The sequence below is a fragment of the Gorilla gorilla genome, chromosome 13, assembly GCF_029281585.2.
Source record: "Gorilla gorilla gorilla isolate KB3781 chromosome 13, NHGRI_mGorGor1-v2.1_pri, whole genome shotgun sequence".
NCBI lineage: Eukaryota > Metazoa > Chordata > Mammalia > Primates > Hominidae > Gorilla > Gorilla gorilla.
This window is the reverse complement of record NC_073237.2, coordinates 122,017,501-122,043,215: the sequence shown is the minus strand read 5'-3', so window position 1 is coordinate 122,043,215 and position 25,715 is coordinate 122,017,501. Positions and strand designations below refer to the sequence as shown.

General features: G+C 39.4%; 1 protein-coding gene across 8 annotated transcripts in view; it reads left to right on the top strand.

The window, feature by feature from the left end:
* The window catches only part of MAPKAP1 (MAPK associated protein 1), a 265,377-nt gene that overhangs the window by 35,599 nt on the left and 204,063 nt on the right, over nt 1-25,715 (top strand). For 5 of the 8 annotated variants that reach the window (XM_063697026.1, XM_063697025.1, XM_063697028.1 and 2 more), the window contains 2 exons: nt 1,535-1,624; nt 14,939-15,087. The exons of 1 other annotated variant lie outside the window; for it this stretch is intronic. In XM_063697026.1, coding sequence (XP_063553096.1) covers nt 1,535-1,624; nt 14,939-15,087 — 239 coding nt within the window. Of the gene's footprint in view, nt 1-1,534; nt 1,625-14,938; nt 15,088-20,455; nt 20,597-25,715 lie in introns of all 8 variants that reach the window. 2 more of the 8 variants (XM_063697030.1, XM_055351923.2) reach the window with 2 other exon arrangements.

Here is a 25,715-nt window from a genome sequence, read left to right as displayed (position 1 = left end):
CACTGAAAATACTTACATATTTATTTTCATGGTCCAAATGTAAAACACACATAAAGGAATACTGGAGGTAGAGCTGGATACAATTTACTGTGAAAGACACATTCAGGTTTTGGTTCAGAATTCAGTATCTGTGACATACGAATAATTTGCTCTCATGATGAAAATAATTAATAGCATTTCCCAGTATCTAAAGGAACTTTTGTCAAAATAGGATTTGAGTGAAGGTTTGAATATAATTTAGAACCATTGCTTCTCAGTTCTCTAGTTGAAACTGACTTCCTTGCAGGTTATTGAGATGATATCTTATATGACAGGTTGAATGTATTTCAGTGGGAGAATGCTGCTAAATTGAGAGCTTTATGATTATATTACTTTGGCTGTACCCTTCACATTTATTAATTGCAATTGAATGTATTTTTCTTCAGTGGAATTTGGTTAGATATAGTGACATAGTCAGAATGCTCTTCCCAGCATAGTTTAAATTTCTGGTAAGATTATTTTCAGTGTTTCCCTACCACAATGCTAAGGCAGAAGTGTATAATTTCCTATCTTGAAAGAGGCGGAAAAAGAGATGTATTTATTTTCTATTAGCAAAATGCTGGGATAGGAAGCTGAAGATTAGCAAGAGAAAACTCATTTCAAGAGATGGCATCAATTGTGACTTTCTTTTTTATTGTGGTCTCTGTATGCAGCAGTTGTTAAGTGCATGCTGGGTGGTATTTCTCTAAAGGATCAGTTCACTGATTTTTGAAGGTTGATCAGCCAGTGGCAATATAATCACAAATGCATAATTTTAGGTGACTCTTGTTGGAATTTCTTTAGGTAGCACTTAGATGCTAATAATTAATTGAGATTGTAGGTTGTCTTAGTGACCAAAGAATTTACTTTTTAATCCATGCAGCATATCTTAAAATTTTGTAAAAGAAAAATTGTTCTTTTTAAGATTTGACTAATGTTACAAAGATACAAATCATTTATTTTACTACCTATAAACTGTTTCAGCCCACTGAAGAAAAGCTATGCTAATTTATATAGCTTTGACATTTTATAATTTTCATGATTTTTAGATAAAGGATTTTATATTTAAAACTTTAATAGTCTAGTCTGAGTTCATTTATCTTTAATTTTTGAAACGGGTAGAGTAATTCATAAGAGTAATTTTATTCCTGTAATGTAATATTCACTTCAGTTCATTTGTGCATTAAAATTCCTTTAAGACCGTTATTAATGATTTATATAATGAAATGTCATATTAATCACAGAAGTTTTCACATTTTATTATTCTCTTCCATGTTAATACTATCTTTATGATCTCTATTAGTGTTTTATATCCTCTAATTTCAATTATAAATCAAGAATATTTTCATGTTTTTGTTGGTATTTGCTTTTCAGGGGTGCCACCTTTAAAATTTTATGACTTTTTCTCTACATATGCAATATAAAACATCTTTATTCATGTAAAGGTAGTTAATTATGTCTTTGTTTATGGTAAACTTTCATTGACAAACTTATAGTTATAATATTTCTTTTCAAGCTCAAAGATTAGAACGACTCCGAAAAGAGAGACAAAACCAGATCAAATGCAAAAATATTCAGTGGAAAGAAAGAAATTCTAAGCAATCAGGTAAATGGAAATGATTTTAATTCTTAATTTGAGATTTATATATTTAGTTTATTATATAAGAACTTTTATTTTTAATTCATCCTTTTAAATCCTCTGGACTTAGATACCTCTAGTGTTTTGAGCTTTGAGCTCTTTCTCTTGTGTGCCTTGACCCTCTGAAGCTATATGCTCTTTAGTTCTTGGCTTTTTGGCCACCCTTCACTCTGGGTCACAGGGATTGATATGTGCAGGGGACATTTTTTACAAGCTGTCATGTCAGTACTTTTTTCTGATTTTTTAAAAAAATATAGGCCAAGGAGTACCCTATGATTTTATTTTTATTATTATTATTTTTTTGAGATGGTGTTTTACTCTTTTTGCCCAGGCCGGAGTGCAATGGCACGGTCTTGGCTCACTGCAGCCTCTGCCTCCCAGGTTCAAGCGATTCTCCTGCCTCAGCCTCCTCAGTAGCTGGGATTATAGGCGCATGCCACCACACCTGGCTAATTTTGTATTTTCAGTAGAGATGGGATTTCACCATGTTGGCCAGGCTGGTCTTGAACTCCTGACCTCCAGTAATCCACCCACCGTGGCCTCCCAAGGTGCTGAGATTACAGGCATGAGCCACTGTGCCCAGCCGATTTTTTTTTTTTTTTTTTTTGAGACGGAGTCTTGCTGTGTCGCCCAGGCTGGAGTGCAGTGGTGCCATCTCGGCTCACTGCAACCTCCGCCTCCCTGGTTCAAGCAATTCTCCTGCCTCAGGCTCCCAAGTAGTTGGGACTACAGGTGCACACCACCATGCCTGGCTAAGTTTTGTATTTTTAGTAGAGATGGAGTTTCACCATGCCAGGCTGTTCTCGAACTCCTGACCTCAAGTGATCCACCTGCCTTAGCTTCCCAAAGTGCTGGGATTATAGGCGTGAGCCACTGTGCCCAGCCCCTGTGATATTTTGGATGAGTTTCTAGGTTACAGATTTCTCTTGGCAGTTCCAACCTAGACTTTCCCTTGCCCCATTAGTGGGCCTAGTAACAGTCTTTTTTGCACATATGCAAATTCTTTTCCCTTAGTGTAAAAACCATTATGTTGCTGGTATTATTAGCATTTGCTCTATATTTTCATATAGTATGTGTATAAAGGCTGGCCATATTATATACTTTCAAAGCTTCAGTCTCAGCAAGAAGAAAAGACTTGGGGAGAAAAACAATTTCAGAAATAAAATGCTATTAAAATATTTTATAGTGGTTATATCATGTTTCCTAGACTTTCTCTTTTTCTTCTCCTTTAAAAGAAATATCTGCGGTCTGTCTTCTGTATCCTCCCAGCACCTCCCAATATCATATCGGCATGTAATAGACGCCTAATAAATATTTGTGGATTGGCTCCATTGTTACACAATAATTATAAGACTAATAATATTAAGGTTTATTATACTAATAGCAGCCTCTACCTCGTGCTCTACTAGGTACTTTACATGCATTACCTCTATTGCAGTGATCTTGCAAGGTGTAGGTATCGTTGCTATTGTTTACAGATAAGACAAAGGCTCAGGGATTTGATGAACTTGCCAAAGTTACCCAACATGGAGGGAAGTGTGATAATGAGATGTTTTGTGTCCAGCTCTGCCTGCATATAAAGGCCAGTCTCTCTGCGCTAAATCACTCTGTAAAGTGCTTCTTGATTTCTCATACTATGATTATAAACTCAAGTATCATTAGCAGGTATGATTTTCTTCATGACTGCTACTAAGTGATGACTGTGTAGAACCAGAAGTCCCAATTACTTGTTTTTCTTCCTTATATCTCATTCTGACTTCCTTGAATGCAGTAGTTCTTCTTGAATTTCTCTCTAGTTTTACTCTGAATACTTTCAAAATCTCACTAGGCTAGCCCCTTCTGTTGATCCAGTTAATGTTTCTCTTTGTTGTATTTAATACAAACTGAAAATACTTTATATCACTTATCTTATTCACTTTTTTCAAATTTTTTATATATCTTAAAGCAGTTCTTATTAATCTCTTCTTGATCAATGAATACAGAGCAAGTTTATTTAAGCTCCTCTGTCTCTCCAGCCACTCTTTATTTGCGTTCTTCACTTCCATAACTTAAAAAATTATAAATAAAACGCACAGTGAGGCCAGGCACTGTGGCTCACACCTGTAATCCCAACACTTTTGGAGGCCAAGGTGGCAGATCAGTTGAGGCCAGGAGTTTGAGGCCAGCCTGGCCAACATAGTGAAACCCCATTTCTACTAAAAACACAAAAAGTTAGCCAGGAGGCAGGCAGATCACTTGAGGTCAGGAGTTTTAAGACCAGCCTGGCCAACATGGCGAAACCCTGTCTCAACTAAAAATATAAGAATTAGCTGGGCGTGATGGTGTGCGCCTGTAATTCTAGCTACTCAGGAGGCGGAGGCATGAGAATTGCTTGAACCTGGGAGGCAGAGGTTGCAGGGAGCTAAAATCGCGCCAGTGCACTTCAGTCTGGGCAACAGAGCGAGACTGTGTCTCAAACCCAAAAATACGGTGAATAGAGTACATCAAGTATAGGTGCATCAGTCCCTTTTACAACGTGAGAAGTAAGTTCTTCAGCTTAAATTTTGATACATCTAATAAATAGAGGATTTTATTTGCTCCCCCACTTATTTTTTAAAGTCTAATCTACTTTAATTTTTGTTCATTGTTTCACAGAATATGCTGGAGAAATAGTTATGTCACCTTTTGCTTTCATTTGTAACCATACTATCCATTGTAGACATGTACTTCTTATACTTCTCTCCTTCAGTTTCCTTCTCTCTCTTTTCTGTGTCTCATGGATTTTGATAATTGAGCCTGTGGTCTTACTTCTGGAGAAGCTCTTTAATGTGTATGTTCATGCTTGAACTGTTATTCCCTGATTCTGGCCAGACCAGCAGCCTGCCTGGTAGTCATTCCTGATGGTTAGAGTGAAACTTATCAATGCACAAAAGAATGTCTTTGGATTCTCCCTTAGGCTGGGTCCTATCATTAAACCACAGCTTGGCACTCTGGGTGTATTGAAGCATGCTAGAAAAGTGGAATCAGCAGTCCACTAAACATCTACCTGGCAAACTGAGCAGCCGTCCTATTTTTATACATCTCCCACAAACGTACTCTCTCAGCAAGAAATGCCACATCTAAATCTTTTTGATCTTTATTGAGAATTTTGGACGGGTAATTATTTATTCATTCTCTCCTTTTAAGAATTGGGGGTCTCACTGTGTTGCCCAGGCTGGCCTCAAACTCTGGATTCAAGTGCCTCAACCTCCTGAGGAGCTAGGACTACAGGCACATGACACCATACCCAACTTCATTCCCTCATTCTTCTTCTATTATTTATGCTTTGCTAAAATCCTTTCATTTGTTTTTCTTATCTTTGTTTTATTTCATTCCCCACTAGAAGAATCATCATTCTAAATAGGATGACCACCCTGGAAGTATTCTTCTTCCACAATTATTCTGTCAACATCCGGTTTATCCTTTAAGACACAGCATAAGGGCAGCCTTTTCATAGAGGAGATAGAGGGTTTGTGGAGACCATCTAGTCCATACCTCAGTTCTTTATGAACTTACTGATCCATGTGCCATGAGACCACATGATAAATGAAATACCTTAGAGTAAGATCCTTGTAATATTCCTGTAACTAAAACTGCATGGATAGATAAGAACATGGTGTCATCAGAAGTGTGCTTTGTTAGGAATAATGTCATATTAAGATCCAAATATCTTTAATTTTATTATTTTAAAATGGTATTGGTATTTTATTCTGTACATAGTTATTACCCTTACTCATTGAATCATTTAACAAGTATTTCTTTCATAACTCCTGTGTGCCTAATCATTCTGTGCTGAGTGCTAGGAGGACCACATGAATCCTCTCCTTGAGAAGTTCGAAGCCTAATCGGCAAATAAGGCTTCTTATGCATGAAGTTAAATAATAATGCAAAACAACAATGTAGCTTATTTATATCAACTATTTACATGTACCTGAAGTTTTGTGTAACTTCTATTATTGGTTTCTTAAGTAATGATTCCCAAATACAATGGAGGTATAAAAATCAGAACTGCATCCAAAAGTGCATGTTATAATAACATTCCCTATAAATTTCTAGGCCTCACCTGTGGAATTCTTGATTTAGTAGATGGGGGTTGGGGCCCACAAAGTTATGTGTTTTTTTTGTTTTTCTTTTTTTGAGCAACAAGGCTGTTTATTTCACCTGGGTGCAGGCGGGCTGAGTCCGAAAAGAGAGTCAGCAAAGGGTGGTGGGATTATCATTAGTTCTTATAGGTTTTGAGATAGGCGGTGGAGTTAAGAGCAATGTTTTGGGGTCAGGGGGTGGTTCTCACAAAGTACATTCTCAAGAGTGGGGAGAATTACAAAGAACTTTCTTAAGGGTAAGTTATGGTTTTCAAAAGGTCCCTGGGTGATTCTGATGAGTAATCAGCTCAGGGTATATAGTATGTTAGCCACTAAGTTTATTTATTTCTTTTTTGTTTGTTTGTTTTTGAGAGAGTCTCCTTTTGTCACCCAGGCTGGATGGAGTGCAGTGGCGCAGTTTTGGCTCACTGTGACATCCGCCTCTGGGGTTCACACAGTTCTTGTGCCTCAGCCTCCCTAGTGGCTAGGATTACAGGCGTGTGCCACCATGCTTGGCTAATTTTTTTAAAAGCATTTTTAGTAGAGGCAGGGTTTTGTCATGTTGGCCAGGCTGATCTTGAACTCCTGGCCTCATGTGATCTGCCCGCCTCGGCCTCCCAAAGTGTTGGGATTACAGGTGTGAGCCACCGTGCCTGGCCTATTTCATCTTCATTCAAAGCCAGTAAATTAGCTGTTAGTATGTCTCTTTTACAGGTGAGAAAACTGGTGCTCAGAGGCCAAATAACTTTCCCAAGTTACTTGTAAGTAGTAAGTGGTAAAGCCAGAATTCACCTCCTGGACAGTTTGACCCCAAAGACTTTAGTCTTTCTACTCTGCTCTGCTCCCTCCCATATCATTGGCAGAAAGGGGCTGCTTCTGAAGCTTTGGGTATTGAGGAGTCTTTGGTGTTCTCTTGTTCCGTTCTTTTTCTTTTTCTTTCTTTTTTTTTTTTTTAGAGTGAGTCTTGCTCTGTCGCCCAGGCTGGAGTGCAGTGGCACGATCTCTGCTCACTGCAACCTCCGCCTCCCAGATTCAAATGATTCTCCTGCCTCAGCCTCCCAAGTAGCTGGGATTACAGGCATCTGCCGTCACTCCTGGCTAATTTTTGTATTTTTAGTAGAGACGGGGTTTCACCATGTTGGCCAGGCTGGTCTCAAACTCCTGACCTCAGGTGATCCGCCTGCCTTGGCCTTCCGAAGTGCTGGGATTACAGTTGTGAGCCACCGTGCCTAGCTGTCTTATTCCTTTCCTTCTCTGTCAGCTATGGCCAGAGTTTGGGGAAGTTGCCAAACCCTGTATGTTAAAAAAAAAAAAATTCAGGTCCAGTGGCTCATGCCTGTAATCCTAGCACTTTGAGAGGCCAAGGCAGGAGGATCACTTGAGCCCAAGAGTTCGAGGCCAGCCTTAGCAACATAGCGAGATCCCATCTACACACACACACACACACACACACACACACACACACACACACACACACAATTAGCTGGGCATGGTGGCATGCTCCTGTAGTCCCAGCTACTCAGAAGGTTGAGATGGGAGGATCACTTGAGCCCAGGACGTCAAGGCTGCAGTGAGCCACAGCACTCCAGCCTGGGCAACAGAGGGTGACCCTATCTCAAAAAGCAAAAAAAGAAATTGTGTACAAAAAAAATTAAAAATGAAAATAAGCTACCAGTAATCTCACATCTAGAGGCAACTGCTGTTGTTACCATTTTGATGTATTTATTTTAGATTTCATTTATACATGTGAGTATATATATTTTAAACTATTCAATATTTAATATAAAAATATGTAGATATATATTTTGACACAGGGTCTCGCTCTGTCACCTGAGCTGGAGTGCAGTGGCATGATCATGACTCACTGCAGCCTTGACCTCCTGGGCCCAAGCAATCCTCCTGCCTCAGTCTCCCAAGTAACTATGCCACACAGGTGCATGCTACCATGCCTGGCCAATTTTTACAATATTTTGTAGATGGGGGGTTTCCCTGTGTTGCCAAGGCTGGTCTTAAACTCCTTGACTCAAGCAGTCCTCCTGCCTTGGCCTCCCAAAGTGCTGGGATTACAGGTGTGAGTCACCATGCCCAACCTCAAATCATATTTCATATGATCTTTTTTGTGTTTTTTCTGCATACAAGTAGTTCATAAAGATAAAATGTTGTGGTTGTCTCCATATAGATCCCGCACTTTTACATTTCTTATTAACATTATTTCCACATATTTTGTGTTACCATTGTATTTTTATTTTGTTTTTTTGAGATGGAGTCTCGCTCTGTCGCCAAGGCTGGATTGCAGTGGCGCGACCTCGGCTCACTGTAACCTCCACCTCCCATGTTTGAGCTATTCTCATGCCTCAGCCTCCCAAATAGCTGGAACAACAGGCACATGCCACCACACCTGGCTAATTTTTGTATTTTTAGTAGAGATGGGGTTTCACCATGTTGGCCAGGCTGGTCTCAAACTCCTGACCTCAAGTGATCTTCTCGCCTCGGCCTCCCAAAGTGCTGGGATTACAGGCATGAGCTACCATGCCTGGCCTACCATGATAAATAGGACATTCTTCCTCATACCTTTGTTATTGGTCTTTTGTAAATAAATCTGTTATTTTATTTTTATTTTTATTTATTTTTTTTGAGACGGAGTTTTACTCTTATTGCCCAGGCTGGAGTGCAGTAGCATGATCTCGGCTCACTGCAACCTTTGCCTCCAAGGTTCAAGTGATTCTCCTGCCTCAGTCCTCCAAGTAGCTGGGAGTACAGGTGCCCGCCACCATGCCCGGCTAATTTTTGTATTTTTGGTAGAGACGGGGTTTTACCATGTTGGCCAGGCTGGTCTCGAACTCCTGACATCAGGTAATCCACCCGCCTCGGCCTCCCAGAGTGCTGGGATTACAGGTGTGAGCCACCACACCTGGCCGAAATCTGCTATTTTAATATATTTGTTTTGTATCCTGCTGCTCCCTAAATCCTTATAGTTCTAGTATGTTCCATGCATAAGTTCTAATACACATTCTCATCTTCTGAATGCTATAGTGTGTGCTTTTTCATAAAGCTGATGATAATTAAATTTCCAGGCTATTTATTTTTTTAGTTTTGTGTTTGTTGGTGAAGTCCAACTGTTTGTATTGGTTAGGACTTTTTAGTTGCAAATAACAAAAAGCAACTTGAAGGAGGGCTCTCAAGAAGTATAGTCTGCCTGATGAATGGCTTGAAACCAGAAGGAAGGGCTCTCATGACTTCCCCCATCTTGTCTTGGCTTCTTTCTGCCCATCTGCTGTCTCTGTTCTCCCTTCCTATACCCTACCCCAGCAACTTTTTCTATTTCTCTGGTCCAGACTTATTCATTCAACAAATATTTATTATTAAAAAATAATAAATTATTCCTTCAACAAATAGTGAACAAGACAAAGTCCTTGTCTTCATGGAGCTTATTTTCGATTGGGGGTAGATAAACAGTAAACATAATGTGCCAGAATGGGTAAATGGCATGGAGAAGAATATAGCCAGGTAAGGGGGATAAGGAATGCTAGGCAGAGAATTTTGCTATTTTGTGTAGGGTGGCCAAGGAAGGGCTCATTAGGAAGGTACTGTTTGAGCAGAGATCTAAAGGAAGTGGAGGAGTGAGTCATGCATATATCGGGAGATGAGTGTTCTAAGAGGAGGAAATAGCAAATGCAAAGATTCTGAGGCAGAAACGTGCCTGGTGTATTCAAAAAATAGAATAACAAGGAAGGATGCCTGTTGGTTAGAGCACAGTAAGCACGGGAAGAGTGGGATCAGAGAAGTCAGTAGTGGGGTTCCTAGTTATGGAGGGTCTGGTAAGGAATTGTATTTTTTCTCTGAGGTGATTTGATCAGAGTAGTGATGTGATATGTGACTTCTTTTCCCCCAGTTTAAATTTCCTTAAAAAAAACTTCTTATTGTAGAAAATTTCAGACATACACAGAAGTAGAGAGAATGGTTTAATGAACTCCCTTCACTCATCTGCCAGCTTCAACAATGAACAGTACATGGCTGGTCCTGTTTGATTTATACATTTTACTACCAGCCCTCCCAGATTGTTTTTAAGCAAATCCCAGCTACTATATGATTTCATACCTAAATACTTTGTATTTTTAACACATAATAAAACTGTGGCACTGCTACTCTCCAAAAAACTAATATTATTTTAATATTCTCTATATCATTTAAAATTATTTATGTTAATTATTATAAAGAAATGTTTAATAATTACATTGAAAAACATTTAAAATAATTTCTTTATAAAGTAAAATTTTATTTTTATTTTTATTTTTTTTAAGACGGAGTCTCGCTGTGTCGCCCAGGCTGGAGTGCAGTGGCACGATCTTGGCTCACTGCAAGCTCTGCCTCCTGGGTTCACGCCATTCACCTGCCTCAGCCTCCCGAGTAGCTGGGACTACGGGTGCCCGCCACCACACCCAGCTAATTTTTTGTATTTTTAGTAGAGACAGGGTTTCACCCTCTTAGCCAGGATGGTCTCGATTTTCTGACCTCGTGATCCACCCACCTCGGCCTCCCAAAGTGCTGGGATTACAGGCGTGAGCCACCGTGCCTGGTCAGAAAAAAAATTTTTGTTTTGAAACAGGGTCTTGCACTCTCACCGGGGCTAGAATGCAGTGGCATGAACGTGGCTCACTACAACCTCAACCTCCTGGGCTCAAGTGATTCTTCCTCCTCAGCCTCCCAAGCAGCTGGGACTACAGGCACATGTCACCATTCCTGGCTAATTTTTGCATTTTTTGTAGAGATGGGATTTTGCCATGTTGGCCAGGCTGGTCTTGAACTCCTGGGCTCAAGTGATCTGCCCATCTTGGCCTCCCGAAGTGCTAGAATTACAGTCGGTGAGCCACAGTGCCTGGCCAAGAAATAATTATTTAATATTATTAAATATCCGATTATTGTTCATATTTCCCTAATCATCTCAAATTTTTCTTTTTTCTCTATTGGTTTGTTCATGTTTGGATCTAAGATCCATCTACTACTTTGGTTAATGTCTCATTTTTTAATCTATAGCTTCTCTTTCACTTTTTTCTTATAATTTATTTGTTGAAGAAATTGGGTCATTTGCTGGTAACAAAGTTATTTAAAATAATTCCCCTCTTTGTAGTTAATCTGCCAAGTCATTATTATACTTAGGTTCATGTATTTCATTTTGCCTTTGTTTTTAGAGGTTATGCTTTTAATTTTCTTTTATAATTATTTAAAACATTGACATGGCTTCAAAGTCAGAAACATAAAGCAAGATAAAGTCAGAGAAATCTAGCTTCACTTTCTGTTCCCTTCACTCTTTTATAGTCATTTTTAAAAAGGTTTTTTGTCCATTTAAAACTATATATAAGCATATTTATATTTATATCCCCTTTTTAGATTAAAGATAGCATACTATACATACTGTTTTGTACAATACTTTTTTCATTTAGTAATATATTCCGAGGATTTTTCTGGAGCAATATATAGAGATAAGCTTCATTCCATTTTACAGCTGCATAATACTCTGTGATATGCACGTACCAGTGCCAACCCATGCCCCGGTGAGGGCTGTTTGTTTGTTTTCAGGCTTTGCTTTTGCAAATGGCACTGCAGAGAATAGTTTTATGCATTTTTTTTAAAGTTTTGTTTTACCAATGTATCTAAGTGGTATTGTTGGGTCAGAGGGTAAATGAAGATGTGATTTTCCTTGATCTTCCGAATTCCGTTTCATAGGACTTTCACTGTTTCATGCTCCCACTGGTAACATACAGAGTGTCTATGTCCTCAGAGCCTCAAATCTTTAGATTTTTGCCAATCTGATGAAATGTAGTTTTAATTTGCATATCTCTTATGAATGTGGTTGAGAATCTTTCCATTTAAGAGCTGTTTACATTTCTTTTTCTGTGAACATTTCATATTTTTGTCTTATTTTTCTACGTGTGTTGTTCAGTATCTTCTTTACTTTTAGAATATTTACATATTAGGAATATTGACCTTTATTCTTTCCTAATTTATCATTTGTCTTTTTACTTTTTTCCCCATACAGAAGTGTTTTCTTTTCATGTGGTCAGATTTATCAATTTTTCTCCTCATTCTGAAGTTTGTAACTTGTATTTTAAAAGACTCATATTGGCGGCTGTGTCAGGAAGAAACAAGGGTTGGGGTGAGGAGGCAAGGGCAGAAACAGTAAAGCGGGTTTTAAGGTGATGATAATACAGCGTTGCTAGCGGTTGCCACGGTTCTGAATAGCTTTTGAAGTGTTGGTGGATGGGTAGGATGTGAGAAGTCAGGATGACTCCCAAGTTTTTGGCCTAATAGAACTGAATTGCCATTAACTGAGGAGACTGTGGGAGTGGGAGCTTTGGGGAAAGATCAAGAGTTTGGTTACGGATAGGTAACACTTAAGGTGCCTGGTGGACATCCAAGTGAAAGTGTCCGGTAGAAAGTTGGATGTCTATAATTTCAGGGAGTGTTTAGGGTTAGAAATAACCATTGAGAGGTACTAGCATGTAGAAGATATTTACTTGGGGTTTCCCTTTTTATTTATTTACTTTTTTTGAGGTATGCTTTACATATAGTGAAATGTACAGATATTAAATGTACAGCTCAATGACTTTTGACAGACATATACATTTATATAACTAGCATCCCAGACAAGTATAGAGCAATTCTGTCACCCCAAAAAAGTTCCCTGGTGCCCCTTTTTAGTCATTTCACTCCCCAGAGGCAAGCATTGTTCTGATTTATGTCACCACAATTTAGTTTTGCCCCTTATAGATGGTATTTAAAAGCATACGACTGGATGAGATCACCAGTGGCGTGAATGTAGATTGAGAAGAGGTCCAAGTGCTGTGCCTTGGGAAATGCCAGTGATTCAAGGGAGAAATGAGATGAATCAGCAGAGGGACTGAAAGAAGTAGCCTGAGAGACAGTATAAAAGCCAGATAGAGTGGAGTCCTGGGGACCAAGTGAAAAAAATGTTAAAACAGGAGGGAGTGAGGAACCGTGTCAAATGCTGCCAAGACATCTTGTAAGATGAGGATTAAAAATTGACCAACAGATTTAGCAACAAAGGGATCATTGGTGACCTCGATAAAGCTGCTTTGGTGGAGTAGTGTGGCCTGAATATGCCTGCTTGGAGTGGATTTGATTGAATGGAAGTGGAGGGACTGGACAGGAAGAATATAGACAGACATTTTAAGAAGCAGAAAAATATGGTAGTAACCAGAAGGGAGGGAGTATGGGATAGAGAGAGGATTTTTTTTTTTTTTTTTTAATGAGCACTGTTTCAGTACTGTGTGCTGATGTGACTAATTCAGTAAGAGAAAAATTGACAATGGAAGAGAGAGACGAGAATTGCTGGAGAGCTGTTCATGAGTTGGCAAGAGGGATGGGATCTAGTGCACAAGGGAAGGGCTGGCCTAAGGTAAGGGCAGAGGGAGTTCATCCACGGTAGTAGGAGGACAGGCAGATAGAAGAGCAGATGAGAACATGCAAAAGTTCTCTTTGGTTGTTTCTATTCTCCAAGCCTCGACAAAGGAGGAAGAGGGGAGGAGGTGTTAGGTTGAGGAGAGAGGTCTGAGTGTGAATGTCTGAGAATGAAAGGGTTAATCATAGCATCACATTGCACCTAACCCTATTGGTAACAGCTGTGTGAAGTCTATACATTACTTATGTTTGGGATTCCTCAGTTTCTTCATGGAGCTAGTAGTAACATCTCTCTTAGGATCTGTGAAGACTGTGACTGTGCCAGGTGAGGAAAACACCTAGTATTGATCCTGGCTCATAATAGATGCTTAATAAAGGATCATTTCTTTCCCAATTGTAACCATGAAACTGGTAATAGATTACAGGTAGAAAAGTACTTCCCATATTTAAAATATTACTTTAATTGAATTATAGTCTAATTCCTCTTCAAATCTGTGTTTAATATGTTGATTATGTCGAACTCCTGTGCTCAAGTGATCCTCCCACCTTGCCTTTCCAAAGTGCTGGGATTACAGGTTTGAGCCACCGTGCCCAGCTGCAGTTACATTTTTTTTTGAAAGTTCTAAGTGACTCTTTCAGAGTTCTGTTCTCTCTCTTGGTTTAATTTGACTATGCTAAAGTGGAATGGGGTTGAACATGTCTATTGCAGATTTTAAAGTCTCAGATTGATTTATTTAAAAACTTTTAAGTGTGGACATTTCTTCATAGCCACTTATCATCTAGCTACCGCCACCTTGATTGATATTCCAATTGATTTAGAGAATTAAATGATCTTTGAAAAGTTACAGAACTTGTCTTGGTTCACTAATGAATAAGAACTGAAGATTCAGATTTAATAATTTTAATCTGAATTATTTCAATCATTCATTCATGCAACAAAATTTATTCAGTGTCTACCTTGTTCATTAGTGCCCTAATGTATAAGAGCCTTGGTCAGGTGCAAATTCTAGTTCTGTTACTTATTAGCTGTGTGGTCCAGGGCTAATCAAAATATTCTAAGCTTGTTTCCACATTGACAAATCTGAGATAACGCTAGTATCTACCTCGTAGGCTTGTTATGAGGATTAAATGAGATATATTGACTTGCTAAATAAATGTTAGCTACTGTTACTACACTTGATCTTAGCCAAAAGGCCGAGCAGCAATAAATGTTAGCTACTGTTATTATAGATATCCTTTCTCTTTTTCTCCTCTTCATCTTTGGCATCAAGAGTTTGTGCAAGGTGCAACTGGAGAGTGTTAGAGAATTAATATGTAGATCTTGACCTTGAAGAACTAGAATTCCAAAATCACATAATATTACAGGCAGGAGGGATCTTTGAGATTTTCTAGTTTGACAAGCCCAGAGAGGTTTAGAGAAGCGTCTACTGTCACATAGCTTGCCGTTAGTAGCAAAGCCGGGCCAAAGCTCAGGTCTCCTGGCTGTGAGTGCTCTTCCTATAAAATGGCTCCTTTGTTACTTTGCCTGATTCTTCCCCCTCCCTTAACCCCTTCTCTTTCCAAATTGACTATCCTGGCCTGCATGTTCTTCCGTGCTCTGCCTTTTCAGTGCACAGTATATTGTGGGGCTTTCTGCATGTATCCGACCTGAATATGTCTCTGGATGTGCCTTCCTTAAGGTTCTAAGGAAGACTTTTTAGGGAAGGTGGACAAGTTGTCTCTGTGTAATCACAAAGATGTTTTTCTTCCTCTTGTATCACAGCCCAGGAGTTAAAGTCACTGTTTGAAAAAAAATCTCTCAAAGAGAAGCCTCCAATTTCTGGGAAGCAGTCAATATTATCTGTACGCCTAGAACAGTGCCCTCTGCAGCTGAATAACCCTTTTAACGAGTATTCCAAATTTGATGGCAAGGTAAGTAAAAATGAGACTTTGTCCCTTTAAGTAAAACTGTAATTGAGTGGAGTTGTTATTGGTATTATTATTAGATTTAGGGTTTCAGAAATGCTTTGTAGAATATCAGTTGACAGTTATAGAATGTCACTTACATTTTCTAAGACTTGATGTAAAGATATGAATTTGGGTTCAGTGTTGTTTCCACAGTAATATATTTGGGAGGATTAAAACAAAAACAGTCCTGTGCTCTTTCATTCTCTCTTTCTCTGTGTATAGATATCTCAGGACTGTTGTGTTTTAATCCTCCCCAACACACACATATATATGTGTGTGTATATATATGTATATACATATGTTTATATATATATGACAGAAAGGGGAGGGGGAGGAAGGGAGAGAGAAATACATATGTGTATATTTTTAATCCGTTTTATCTCCTAAGTATACTTGAGAAGTTGGATTAGTTAGATTGTGATTAATCAAGGTCTAATTGTATTGAGAAAGCCTTGAAAGTGGTTCTGGGAGGCAATTTGCATTGTCTTGGCTGATTATTATAACAACTGTAGAAATTGTTGAGATCTGAGCTTTATTTCAGAATTCTAGGCTATTGCTTGCATTTCAGTATTTCACTGTAGGAGGATCTTGACACTTGCTATGGAGGCTGACTTTGTTTTTTGCCTGTTCATGCTAAGTTTGCTGTTATAAAATTAAAGTGTGTTTGTTTTCCTTTTAGAAACATGGCCACTATTTCAGGTGGATCCTAGTTTCATATGCAGCACCCCTTCCCCAACCCCCTGCCTTCTTGTGTCTCTGTGCTGACCTGAGCAGGGCCTTGTTCAGAAGACAGTAGCGGTTGATTTTTGTATTTATTGCCATGATGTTTGCTGTCTGGCAGTGGTGTGGGGTGCTGAGTGATAGCTTTTTGCCTGGAGGTGTTGTGTATAATTTGTCTTACTTCAGCACCATTGCAGTTAATAAACATACAGCTTTTTGCTTATGCTTGATTTTTTTTTTTCATGAGCTGGTTCTGTCAGTTGTCCTCTTTGAGCAGAGGTGTTTTCTCTTCGAAAGACTTTTACTTCCGACAATTCAGCAGGTTTCCATAGGTTTCAGTAAGCATGTATGGCCACTGGCACATGAGGTTATTGATGTTTCTGGGGGATAAGAGCAAAAACTAGAAACAAAATGCGTAAGTAATATAAAGGTCCTAATATGCTCTGGAAGTTTCCTCCAAAGAACATCTGACAGCACTTTTAGTAAGTTATAGACTGTACTGATGTAAAACTTCTCTTTCGTCTGCCCTTGCTGCTTTCTCCTGTTTTGTGGAATGTAGCACAGAGAAGGAAGTTCCCCCAGGGGACAGGAATGTCAGCCTCTGGAAAATGGCGAGTTGGACTACATAGGATTTAAAAAAAAATACTACAATGATTCATTTAGACATGTGAGAAGTTATTCTTGGGATTAGGGTAAGCAGTTGGAATTTATTTGCTTCCATTGCCTGATACCGTCTCATTGTTTGAGGATGTAATTTCTGGAATAGTTGATGTGTGATAATGTGTTTATATCAAAAAATAGCACAGATCTTTTAAAATACTCTGTAATTCTCTTTATACCGTAGACTTTATTGTTAATTACTTAGGTTCAGATTTGTCACAAGGTTGTGAACTCTGCTTGGTGTGTATATATCTAACTTCTGAAGTACCAGCAGGAAAATAAAAAGTAAACCATCTCCTTAGTCACAAAGAATTATTCTTGCTAGATGTGTGTTTACACTGAAGGCTCTCAATGCTTTTGTCATAGCAAGTCTATTTGTAATCCACAAAGGATGTGAGTGCAGAGCAGTCACCATTATGCATTGATTAAGAAAGATTTAGATATTGATAAGTCTATCTTATGTGATGCTATTGTATTATTATCTTACATATTACAATTGCTAAAATACAATTAAACCCTTGTTCTCATCTATTATTTAATATTGATGCATTTGGCAGATATGTAATGAAAATGGCTAATATTTGAAGGATATTGTACTGTACATATTAAATTAGTCTTTCTTTATCTTTGTGAAATGCGTCAATATGATATACAATGACATCTCAATGATTAATAGAGAATTATACTTGAGTCAAGCCTTTTTGTAACCTAGAAATTAAAATGACTATTCAAATAACACCTCAAAATGATCAAATTAGCATTTTGTGATTGCATAATAATGGGATTGTAGTAGTTATAACAGCACCATGGCTGCCTCTAGAGTTAAGATCATGTCATCCCCTTGATAATAAAGCCTTTTCCGTGAGAGTTGACTCTTAATAATTTCCAGATTGATTCCTCCCATAAATCATCTGACGTTCAGCACTAAATTTTTGTTACTATTGTAACTTAAAATTATTTTATTTTTATTCGGCTCATATTTAAGAAATGAAATGAGTGTCTTGTTTTAATGATTCACTGTCTTGTCATTGGAACGCCATGCTTTTAGCCTCAATTGTAAGGGTTTTCTATGTATTTTGATACTCCAGTTTTTTCTTTTTTTTTTTACAAAGATTTGTTAAAGCCTCTAAAATATGTACAGCTTTTTTTTCCCCCTACAAATATTCACAATGCTTTTCTTGGGAATAACTCTTGCCTTATTTACATAATTAACTGAGTTGCTTAGGTCTCTTGGGCAAATAGTACATAATTGGGGAGAGAAGGGGACGGGGAAGAGTTTGGGGTCTAATTAAATATGCTAAAAAACTACTTAATTATGTATTTCCTCAAGAGACTAACTGCTGTGAAATCCTCCTTAAGATTAAACTAGTGTTAGATCTGAAGAAAGGATTTTGCTTTTGCTGTGCTTTACTATTACATTTTAGTCAAGCAGGCACATATAGTGTTCTTAACAGTTCATGCCAACTGGATTGTTGGTTTTGATGATTCTAAGGGTGAGCATCTCTTAGCTATTGTGCTAAATTAAAGTGAATATTTCCAAGTAATTTTTGGTTCCTGTAGCTGGTTAATAATTTTATAAAAAGCTTTTTAAAACTGTGGTTGGCTAATAATTTTTTAAGGCATGAAATTGAGAGGGAAAGGCTGTACTTAGGCATGTGCCTTGGTGTAATTTTGACAATTTTTGGGGTCAGGTTTATCATTTTGATATTATTTCTTTAGCAAATTGGTGATGCTCTCTGTGATCTGTTTTAGAGTCTGGATTATCAATAACTGTTTACTGATCATTTGAAAAAAGTTCAAGGTTGATGGCCAAGCAGTTTTAGGGCATGCTTTGGTCAGATCCGCAAAACCAGCCTCAGCCATCTGCCTGAATTCTTAAGCATTGTTGAGAACGGAACCTCTGAATAGCCTCGTTAACAACACAAAACCTCTATTCTAGAGGTTGAGACAATTGGAAAACTTCTTGTGCCAGTCCTTCTGATTTCACTGGATGTGGGAACTGTTGGTTGTGACAAGAGGTTGCTTTGAGGTGATCGGGGAGTGAGCTTTGCTGAGAGGCAGGTAGACATTCAGCACTAATTTAAGTGCCTCAAAATATGTGGATTTTCTGCCCTGTTTCTCCACCTGTTTCAGATTAGGTTATGTTTTAAGAAGGAAATCTAACCCTATCCATTTTATGCCATATCACTTTCTTGAGACTCTTTTGCTAGTACATTATCACTATTCTGGTCAAATTGCATTTGCAGATATTATCCTTAATAGACCATCAGAAGTTCAAGTACCCATTTCCTGTCAATACAGTTAGTAATAGAAAAAAAGGGACTGATTAGCAAGTTGTGTCATCTCAGTCAGTTTTTTCATCTCTGAAAGGAGATGGGTGTGAGTTCCTCACAAGCCTCATGAGACCATCAAATAGGATAATGCTAGGATGAAGCATCTAGCACAGTGAGAGGCAGCGTCGTTTAATAAAGCGACCTATTCTGTAGTAAAGCCTCCATTCGAATCCCCATGGCTCCACTTACGGTGTGACTTCAGTCTAGCTACTTAACCTCATGAAGCTTGGGGTTCAGGACACACTACCCCAAAATGTGGCACCTTGGAATATTGAATATCATAAGCTGAAGGAACTTGAGAAATGGCAGGAAGAACTCTGATCTTCCTCTGCCCTTCTCCCCTAAGCAGGTCACCAGGCCCTTATGTGAGACATGTTCTCCCTCTGCCTGGAGGAAAGGAGCATCCTCATCTCCTAAGATGAATCTTAAAGAACAGAGTTTGCAAAATTTCCCCACAGTTTACCACACTGACTTCCTACCTTTTTCCTATCATATTTTCCACATGACTTTCCACTTTTCGTCAAACTTAATATAAAAACCCTCAGATTTAACCAACAGTTTCTTGGGTCTTCGTTTTCTTATGAAGGCTCTATATCATGTAAAATTTCGGTTAAATAAATTTGTGTGCTTGTCTTTTGTTACTCTGTTTCTTGTTACAGGGGCCTCAGCCAAGCATTTATAAGGGTAGAAGGAAAAAAATGTTTCTTCTCTACAAGTTCCAGTCCTGATCTGTGAAAGAAATGATGACAGTGTATTTTCCTCAGGAGGATGAAATGAGCAGGACATGTTTAGCAGGACGTGTAGCACATAGGAAACACTCAACAAATATCCCACTTCTGCTGCTTTCTCTTTGTAAAGGGGTGACACAGGGCACTGACGATGGGGCAGTGACGATGTCTCTCCCACGTACTTCATTATGTGGTTGACAGGATTGAGTGAGAGGGAATGTGTTTTTAAAAGCCAGGATTTTAGAATAGTGTCGTAAAGAAGAAGTACAGCAGAGTGGGTGAAAACGGTCTGCATGTTGAAGTTCAGGGAGTCCAGTGGGGTTTTGGTCCTTCACTAGGAAGATTGAGACAAGTAATTACTTCCTTTGGGTGGGTGGGGGATTGGCTATTTTTTTTTAACTTTTGGTGAGAAAATGGTTCAATATTGGTGATTGCTTGGCAGTTTCTAAAATGTTAAATATCCTACTCTTTGGGCTTAGCTAAATACTATTTTCTAAATATAAGGGGAATGTTTGACTTGACAAGTGCTTGAAAGAGCAAACCAGTTCTGGTTCATATAGACAACTGTGACTTTGATTGTGTTAACTTGTTAGAAAGTAACCATTTCTCTATTAGAAACTGTTTTAACAGGGAAGCTGCAGAGAGCATGGGGGAAGGGATAATTCATGAGTGCTAATTGCTTGGCTGTTAATTTTCATAAGTGTTGATAGAAGCAGTTCCTTAAATTAAACTTTGTTTAAAATGTATCAGGGGAAATATTCCACAATGTCGAGCCTGAAGTGAAAATTAATATGAATGCTGTGGCAATTAACACATACTGGTTAATAGCTTTTAGCAGCATTTTGGGATGATAGTCCTTAAATACATTTTTGCATGCTGCTCTTGTTTCAGCATTGTTCCAGTCTATGTCGGATAATTATGAACAAATGTTTTCTACAATCATTGGCATTAAATAGCTCTCTTCAAAGAAAGTCACTTAAAACTTTGCAGAAAAGCATGAAGCCACCGAGAAATGTTGCAAACTCAGAAAAGGTCAGCGAATTGAAATCACGTAAAAAGAAAAATTGCCCTTAGTGGAAAAGGCACCTCATCTGAACTTGGAAAATATGCTATTCTTGTGGGAATGGTCCCTTCTAATATGTTAAACTACGTTTGCTTCTGGATCTCTTTCCCAAAGAAAAAAAAATGTAGCCTGGGCTTTTTAGTGTGGGCTGTGTTTCTAGAAAGCAGCTTTTACTTATTGCTGCCTGAGCTGAGGCAGTGGCCTTCAGCCTAAGGGTTTTCTGGCCTTACTTCTTTCTCCTTTACCCCCAACCCCTACTCAACTGGTGGGGGTGCGGGGGTAACCATGAATGAAGAAAGAAGTTGGCTGCATAATACGGAAAGTCCACCACTGCTCCTTTCAGTAAGAGTTCTCCAGGGCTTTGCTTGCTTAGTGCCCAGTAAGAGATAAATCTAGAGTGACTATATTTTGAATTAGGAGCTGTTCGTCTCAGTTGTTCAGTGGCTTCATTTACATACCTTTGTTTTGTTTTGTTTTTTTGAGACAGAGTCTCTCTCTTTTGCCCAGGCTGGAGTGCAGTCACACCATGTCAGCTCACTGCAGCCCCTGCTTCCCAGGTTCAAGTGATTTCTCTCGCCTCAGCCTCCCGAGTAGCTGGGATTACAGGCGCCTGCCAACACACCTGGCTAATTTTTGAATTTTTAATAGAGATGGGGTTTCACTGTGTTGGCCAGGCTCGTCTCAAACTCCTGCCTCAGGTGATCTGCCCGCCTCGGCCTCCCAAAGTGCTGGGATTACAGGTGTGAGCCACTGCGTCCAACCTACATACTTTTTTAAAGAAAAGTCTCAACAGGATTTTAGCAGTTATTCTCTTGGCTACTTATCTCTGTGACTGTATTTTGCTAGTCTTCCTTTCATAGATCAGTTTTTGTTAGTCTATTCTATTTCTAAAAGAAGATGGAGATTAGGTATTCACTACCATTTACATATTCTAGTATATAGTATAGAAGGATCGCCGGGCACAGTGGCTCATGCCTGTAACCCCAGCATGTTGGGAGGCTGAGGCGGAAGGATCACTTGAGCCCAGGAGGTTGAGGCTGCAGTGAGCTGTGATTGCACCACTGCACTCCAGCCTAGGTGACAGAGCAAGATGGTGTCTAAAACAGAAGGATCAAATTCATTAAAGACATCTCTTTGTGAGATTATTTCCCCCTTACCATTATATTAATTCTCTCCTGTTGCTGTTGCTTCATGTTATACTGAAAATCCCAAGGGAAGACATTGGGATTTTTGTCTTGATGGTCAGTTCGTAATGAGTTAAATAGGAATCACAACAAAATGTTTTTGGCATTCTACTTCTCATAGAAGTTAAATCCTCTATGCTGAGTTCTTAAAACTAACTTCTTCCACCCTGAGCTCTCTGTCTAGGCCTCATTTCTGCAGTTAGCTGTGAACCTTGCCAGTCTATGGTGGCTTCCTTTGTTGTGGAGCCATCTTCTAAAAATTCCATGAGGTAGAATTCACCATTGGCTTAAGGCTTTTCAAAGGAAGGCAGACTCTTGCCATGGAAAGAACATGTTTGTCAGGCTTGGGTTAAAATCTTTTGATCTGAGAGCTAAAGGGTGAGTAAGAACTAGCTAAGAAAAGGGGGAGGAGAAAGGAACAGAAGATCTGAGGCAAGGGGAATTTGGCAATTTTGAGGAACCAAAAGAAAGTTGTGTGACTGGAGCCCTAGGGTGAAGTAGATCGTGGTGAAAGGCGAAGCTCTGGGGGAAGACCAGGTATGACTGGTAGAGGTGTTCTCTTTAACCTCATGGCACGGGGAAGCCTTGAACAAGGATTTAAATGGGGAGGTGAGGTAATCAAATTTGTTTTGAAAAGACCCCTGGGGCTGTGCTGCCAAGTATATCCCTGAGAAGGGTTTGTGAGGATAGAGAAACTAATCAAGACATTTTTTGCAGTGCTCTGGGTGAGAGAGTGGTAACTTGGGCTTGCTTGTTAGGATGAAGATGGAGTGAATGAATTCAAGAGATATTTAGTAGTAGGCAAAAGTGGTAGGATTTGATGATGTATGCAGAGAACAGGGTTAGAAGGGTGTTTGAAGGATGATTTCCTGGTCCGTGTCTGGCTTGTGGAGCTGGATGGATAATGAAACCATCCCTGAGTTAGGAAGCACTGAAAGAGGGCTTCTCCCTCAAAGAACGAGGCCATAATTTTACTATCTTGAAGATCTCTCTCCAGAGAAATCAAATGACAGCCCAGGGTCACCTAGCTGGGCATAGAATCCAGGTGTTGTAATTCTCAAAGATTCTTATTTTCTTCTTTTCTTTTCTTTTTTTTTTGAGACGGAGTCTCTGTCACCCATTGGCAGCTGTTTTGGACCTGCTGACTACAGATCATAGACTGTTACCATGTCCTTGAAGACACTACATCTTTTTGGGAGGTGGGGTATATCCTGTTGTCTGGTTTGTGTTTGGGGAATCTGAGGCAGTGCTTTTTGAGGTGAGAGTGGAGCAAAAAGCCTCTTCTTTGTTCTCGCTTGTCAGCCAGCCTTGAAACTGGCTAAGGAATTGCCTTCAGACGTTAGTCACCTTCCAGACACTTCCTCTCCCATCAGTCACTTCCTCTCAGATGACAGGGATGTGCACTCAGATGCCCAGCCTGACTCACCAGGCCATTCAGAGGAGAAAACAATAGGGTAATTTTATTCTTTTATTTTCGAGAGAGTAATTTTAAATGAGGCAGATGTCAGGTGTCATTTAAGACATGTTGATTGTAATTGTTGGAGGTTAGGGGACTAAGAGGTAAACAACATGGACGTATTTTTGTTACAATGAGATTACTGTTGTTGTACTACCTTCTCACTACCTGACTAATTACCATGTTAGAAGAGGGAATCTGGTTGGAATGAATATCAAGCACTGAGGTCTAGCCCAGGAGACAATCCTTGTAGGTATGGAGGGGACTAGGGATGGTGTCATTTTACATTCAGCCTTCTCATCCTGGGGTACTTTGCTCTGCATGGTTTGCAGTGGAGAGATTGTCTTCTCCCTCGAAGAATGAGGCCATGATTTTACTATCTTGAAGACCTCTATCCAGAGAAATCAGATGACAGCCTAGGGTCACCTAGCTGGGCATAGAATCCAAGTGTTCTAATTCTCAGAGATTCTTATTTTCTTTTCTTTTCTTTTTTTTTTTTTTCGAATCAGAGTCTCTGTCGCCCAGGCTGGAGTGCAGTAGTGTGATCTTGGCTCACTGCAACCTCCGCCTCCCGGGTTTAAGCGATTCTCCTACCTCAGCCTCCCAAGTAGCTGGGATTACAGGTGCGTGCCACCACGTCCGGCTAATTTTTGTATTCTTACTAGAGGTGGGGTTTCACCATGTTGGTCAGGCTGGTCTCCAACTCCTGACCAGGTAATCCGCCCGCCTCGGCCTCCCAAAGTGCTGGGATTACAGGTATGAACCACTGTGCCCAGCTGAGATTTTTATTTTCATTAATGGGGTTCATACAAAATGGAAACTTGATTTCCAGGACTACTAGGCCATGTGTTAGAAGGAACACTGACAGGGAATCAGAAGACTTGAGTGTTAGTCCTGGCCATGCAGTTCCTTCTCTCTGATGTAGGACAAGTAATCTCTCATCTATGAGCCTTGATTTCTGCGTGTTTAGAATCAGGAATGTGGCTTAGATGACCTCTTGGATTCTTTTTGGCTTTAAGATTCCAGAGTTTTGTGATTAGGGAGGTGATTGACATCAGTGAGATGTAGGGGGGTACAGATGGGAAAACTACAACTTTTGAAGAGTTAATCTTTTGTGTATACATTGGAACTTTCCTCTTAATTATCATAACAGAACAGTGATCTAGGGAGTATTAGCTCCAGGTGAGGGAACAGGCTGAGAGAGAGAAAGTGAGGTGCTCAAGGATTCCCCACTAGTGTGTGGCAGAGCTGGTATTCAGCTCCTTTTTCTCCTATTCCAGTACCACAGGTCTTTTTCCTAGACTCTAGCAGTCGTTGTTACGGCGAAAACAAAAACAGTTAACATTTGAAATTTTTTAAAATGTAAAAACAAAAGTTTTTCCTTTAGCAGTGGACTTGAAACCTGACGGACTGGTTTAGATCTTTTTATCAGTTATATGGATTGGGCAAGTTACTGCATCTTGTAAGCCTTAACTTCCTTACATGTAAAAAAAAAAAAAAAAAAAAAAGAGATATTGGGACTGGGGAAGGGGAATGCTTTCACACGTAGAATCTGGTGTGTGCCTCACAAATGTTTGTTTATTTCCATTGATTTTTCTGGTGTGCAGAGTGGATTCGTTCACACATCTCTATCCATGGAATACATCATTTACTAGGCACCCACACTGTACTGGCTCATTTCAAACATTTATTGCATACCAGCTCTGCACCATGCACTGGTAAATAAAATGGGGCTGACTGCCCTTGGGGAACTTAAAAGACAAGAGCGGCCATATGGCCATCAAGTGGAGAAACTATACTTCACATGAATGATCGTGCCCAGTGCTGAGGACTGTGACAGTGGTCCATGACATTAGGTGCACCTGACAGAGCAGAGGAACAGAACCACGAACAACAAACCAGAGAGCAAATGTGGTGGGCACTGTAGATGAATAGTAGATGAATACTGTCTACGGCTCGGATCTGAGCCAGTTTCTTATCCTTGGTGTGTTTGTCCGAATTTCAGTTGTATTCCTACAGGCCAGGGAATTCAGCTTTGGTCACTCTTATAATGAAGCCCAGAATGGTACTCTCCACATAGAAATGTGGAAGTTTTTAAAAATGGCAGTGATAAATTTCAAATGTCATTATTCTTTGAGGCTTGCAACTACATGGCAGTATCATAAGAGCTGTGTTTTATTAGTATTTCCACTTTACTTTCTGTTAAACTGAAGTTTAACACCTAGACAAAGATACATGTAAGAAAGTAAGTTTAGGAAATTTGCAAAATATGCTGCTATGCAACCAAAGATTAAATTGATTTGTTATATGTGCATTTAGCTACAATTCATTTTAATTGTCCGTATGAAGTTAAAAAGTATTAGTGTCAGATAAAGATTCATCACCAGAGCGTGATTTAAGGCTGGTGCTGGAGAACGCAGGCATGTGTTCCGGCAGATGTTTGTATAA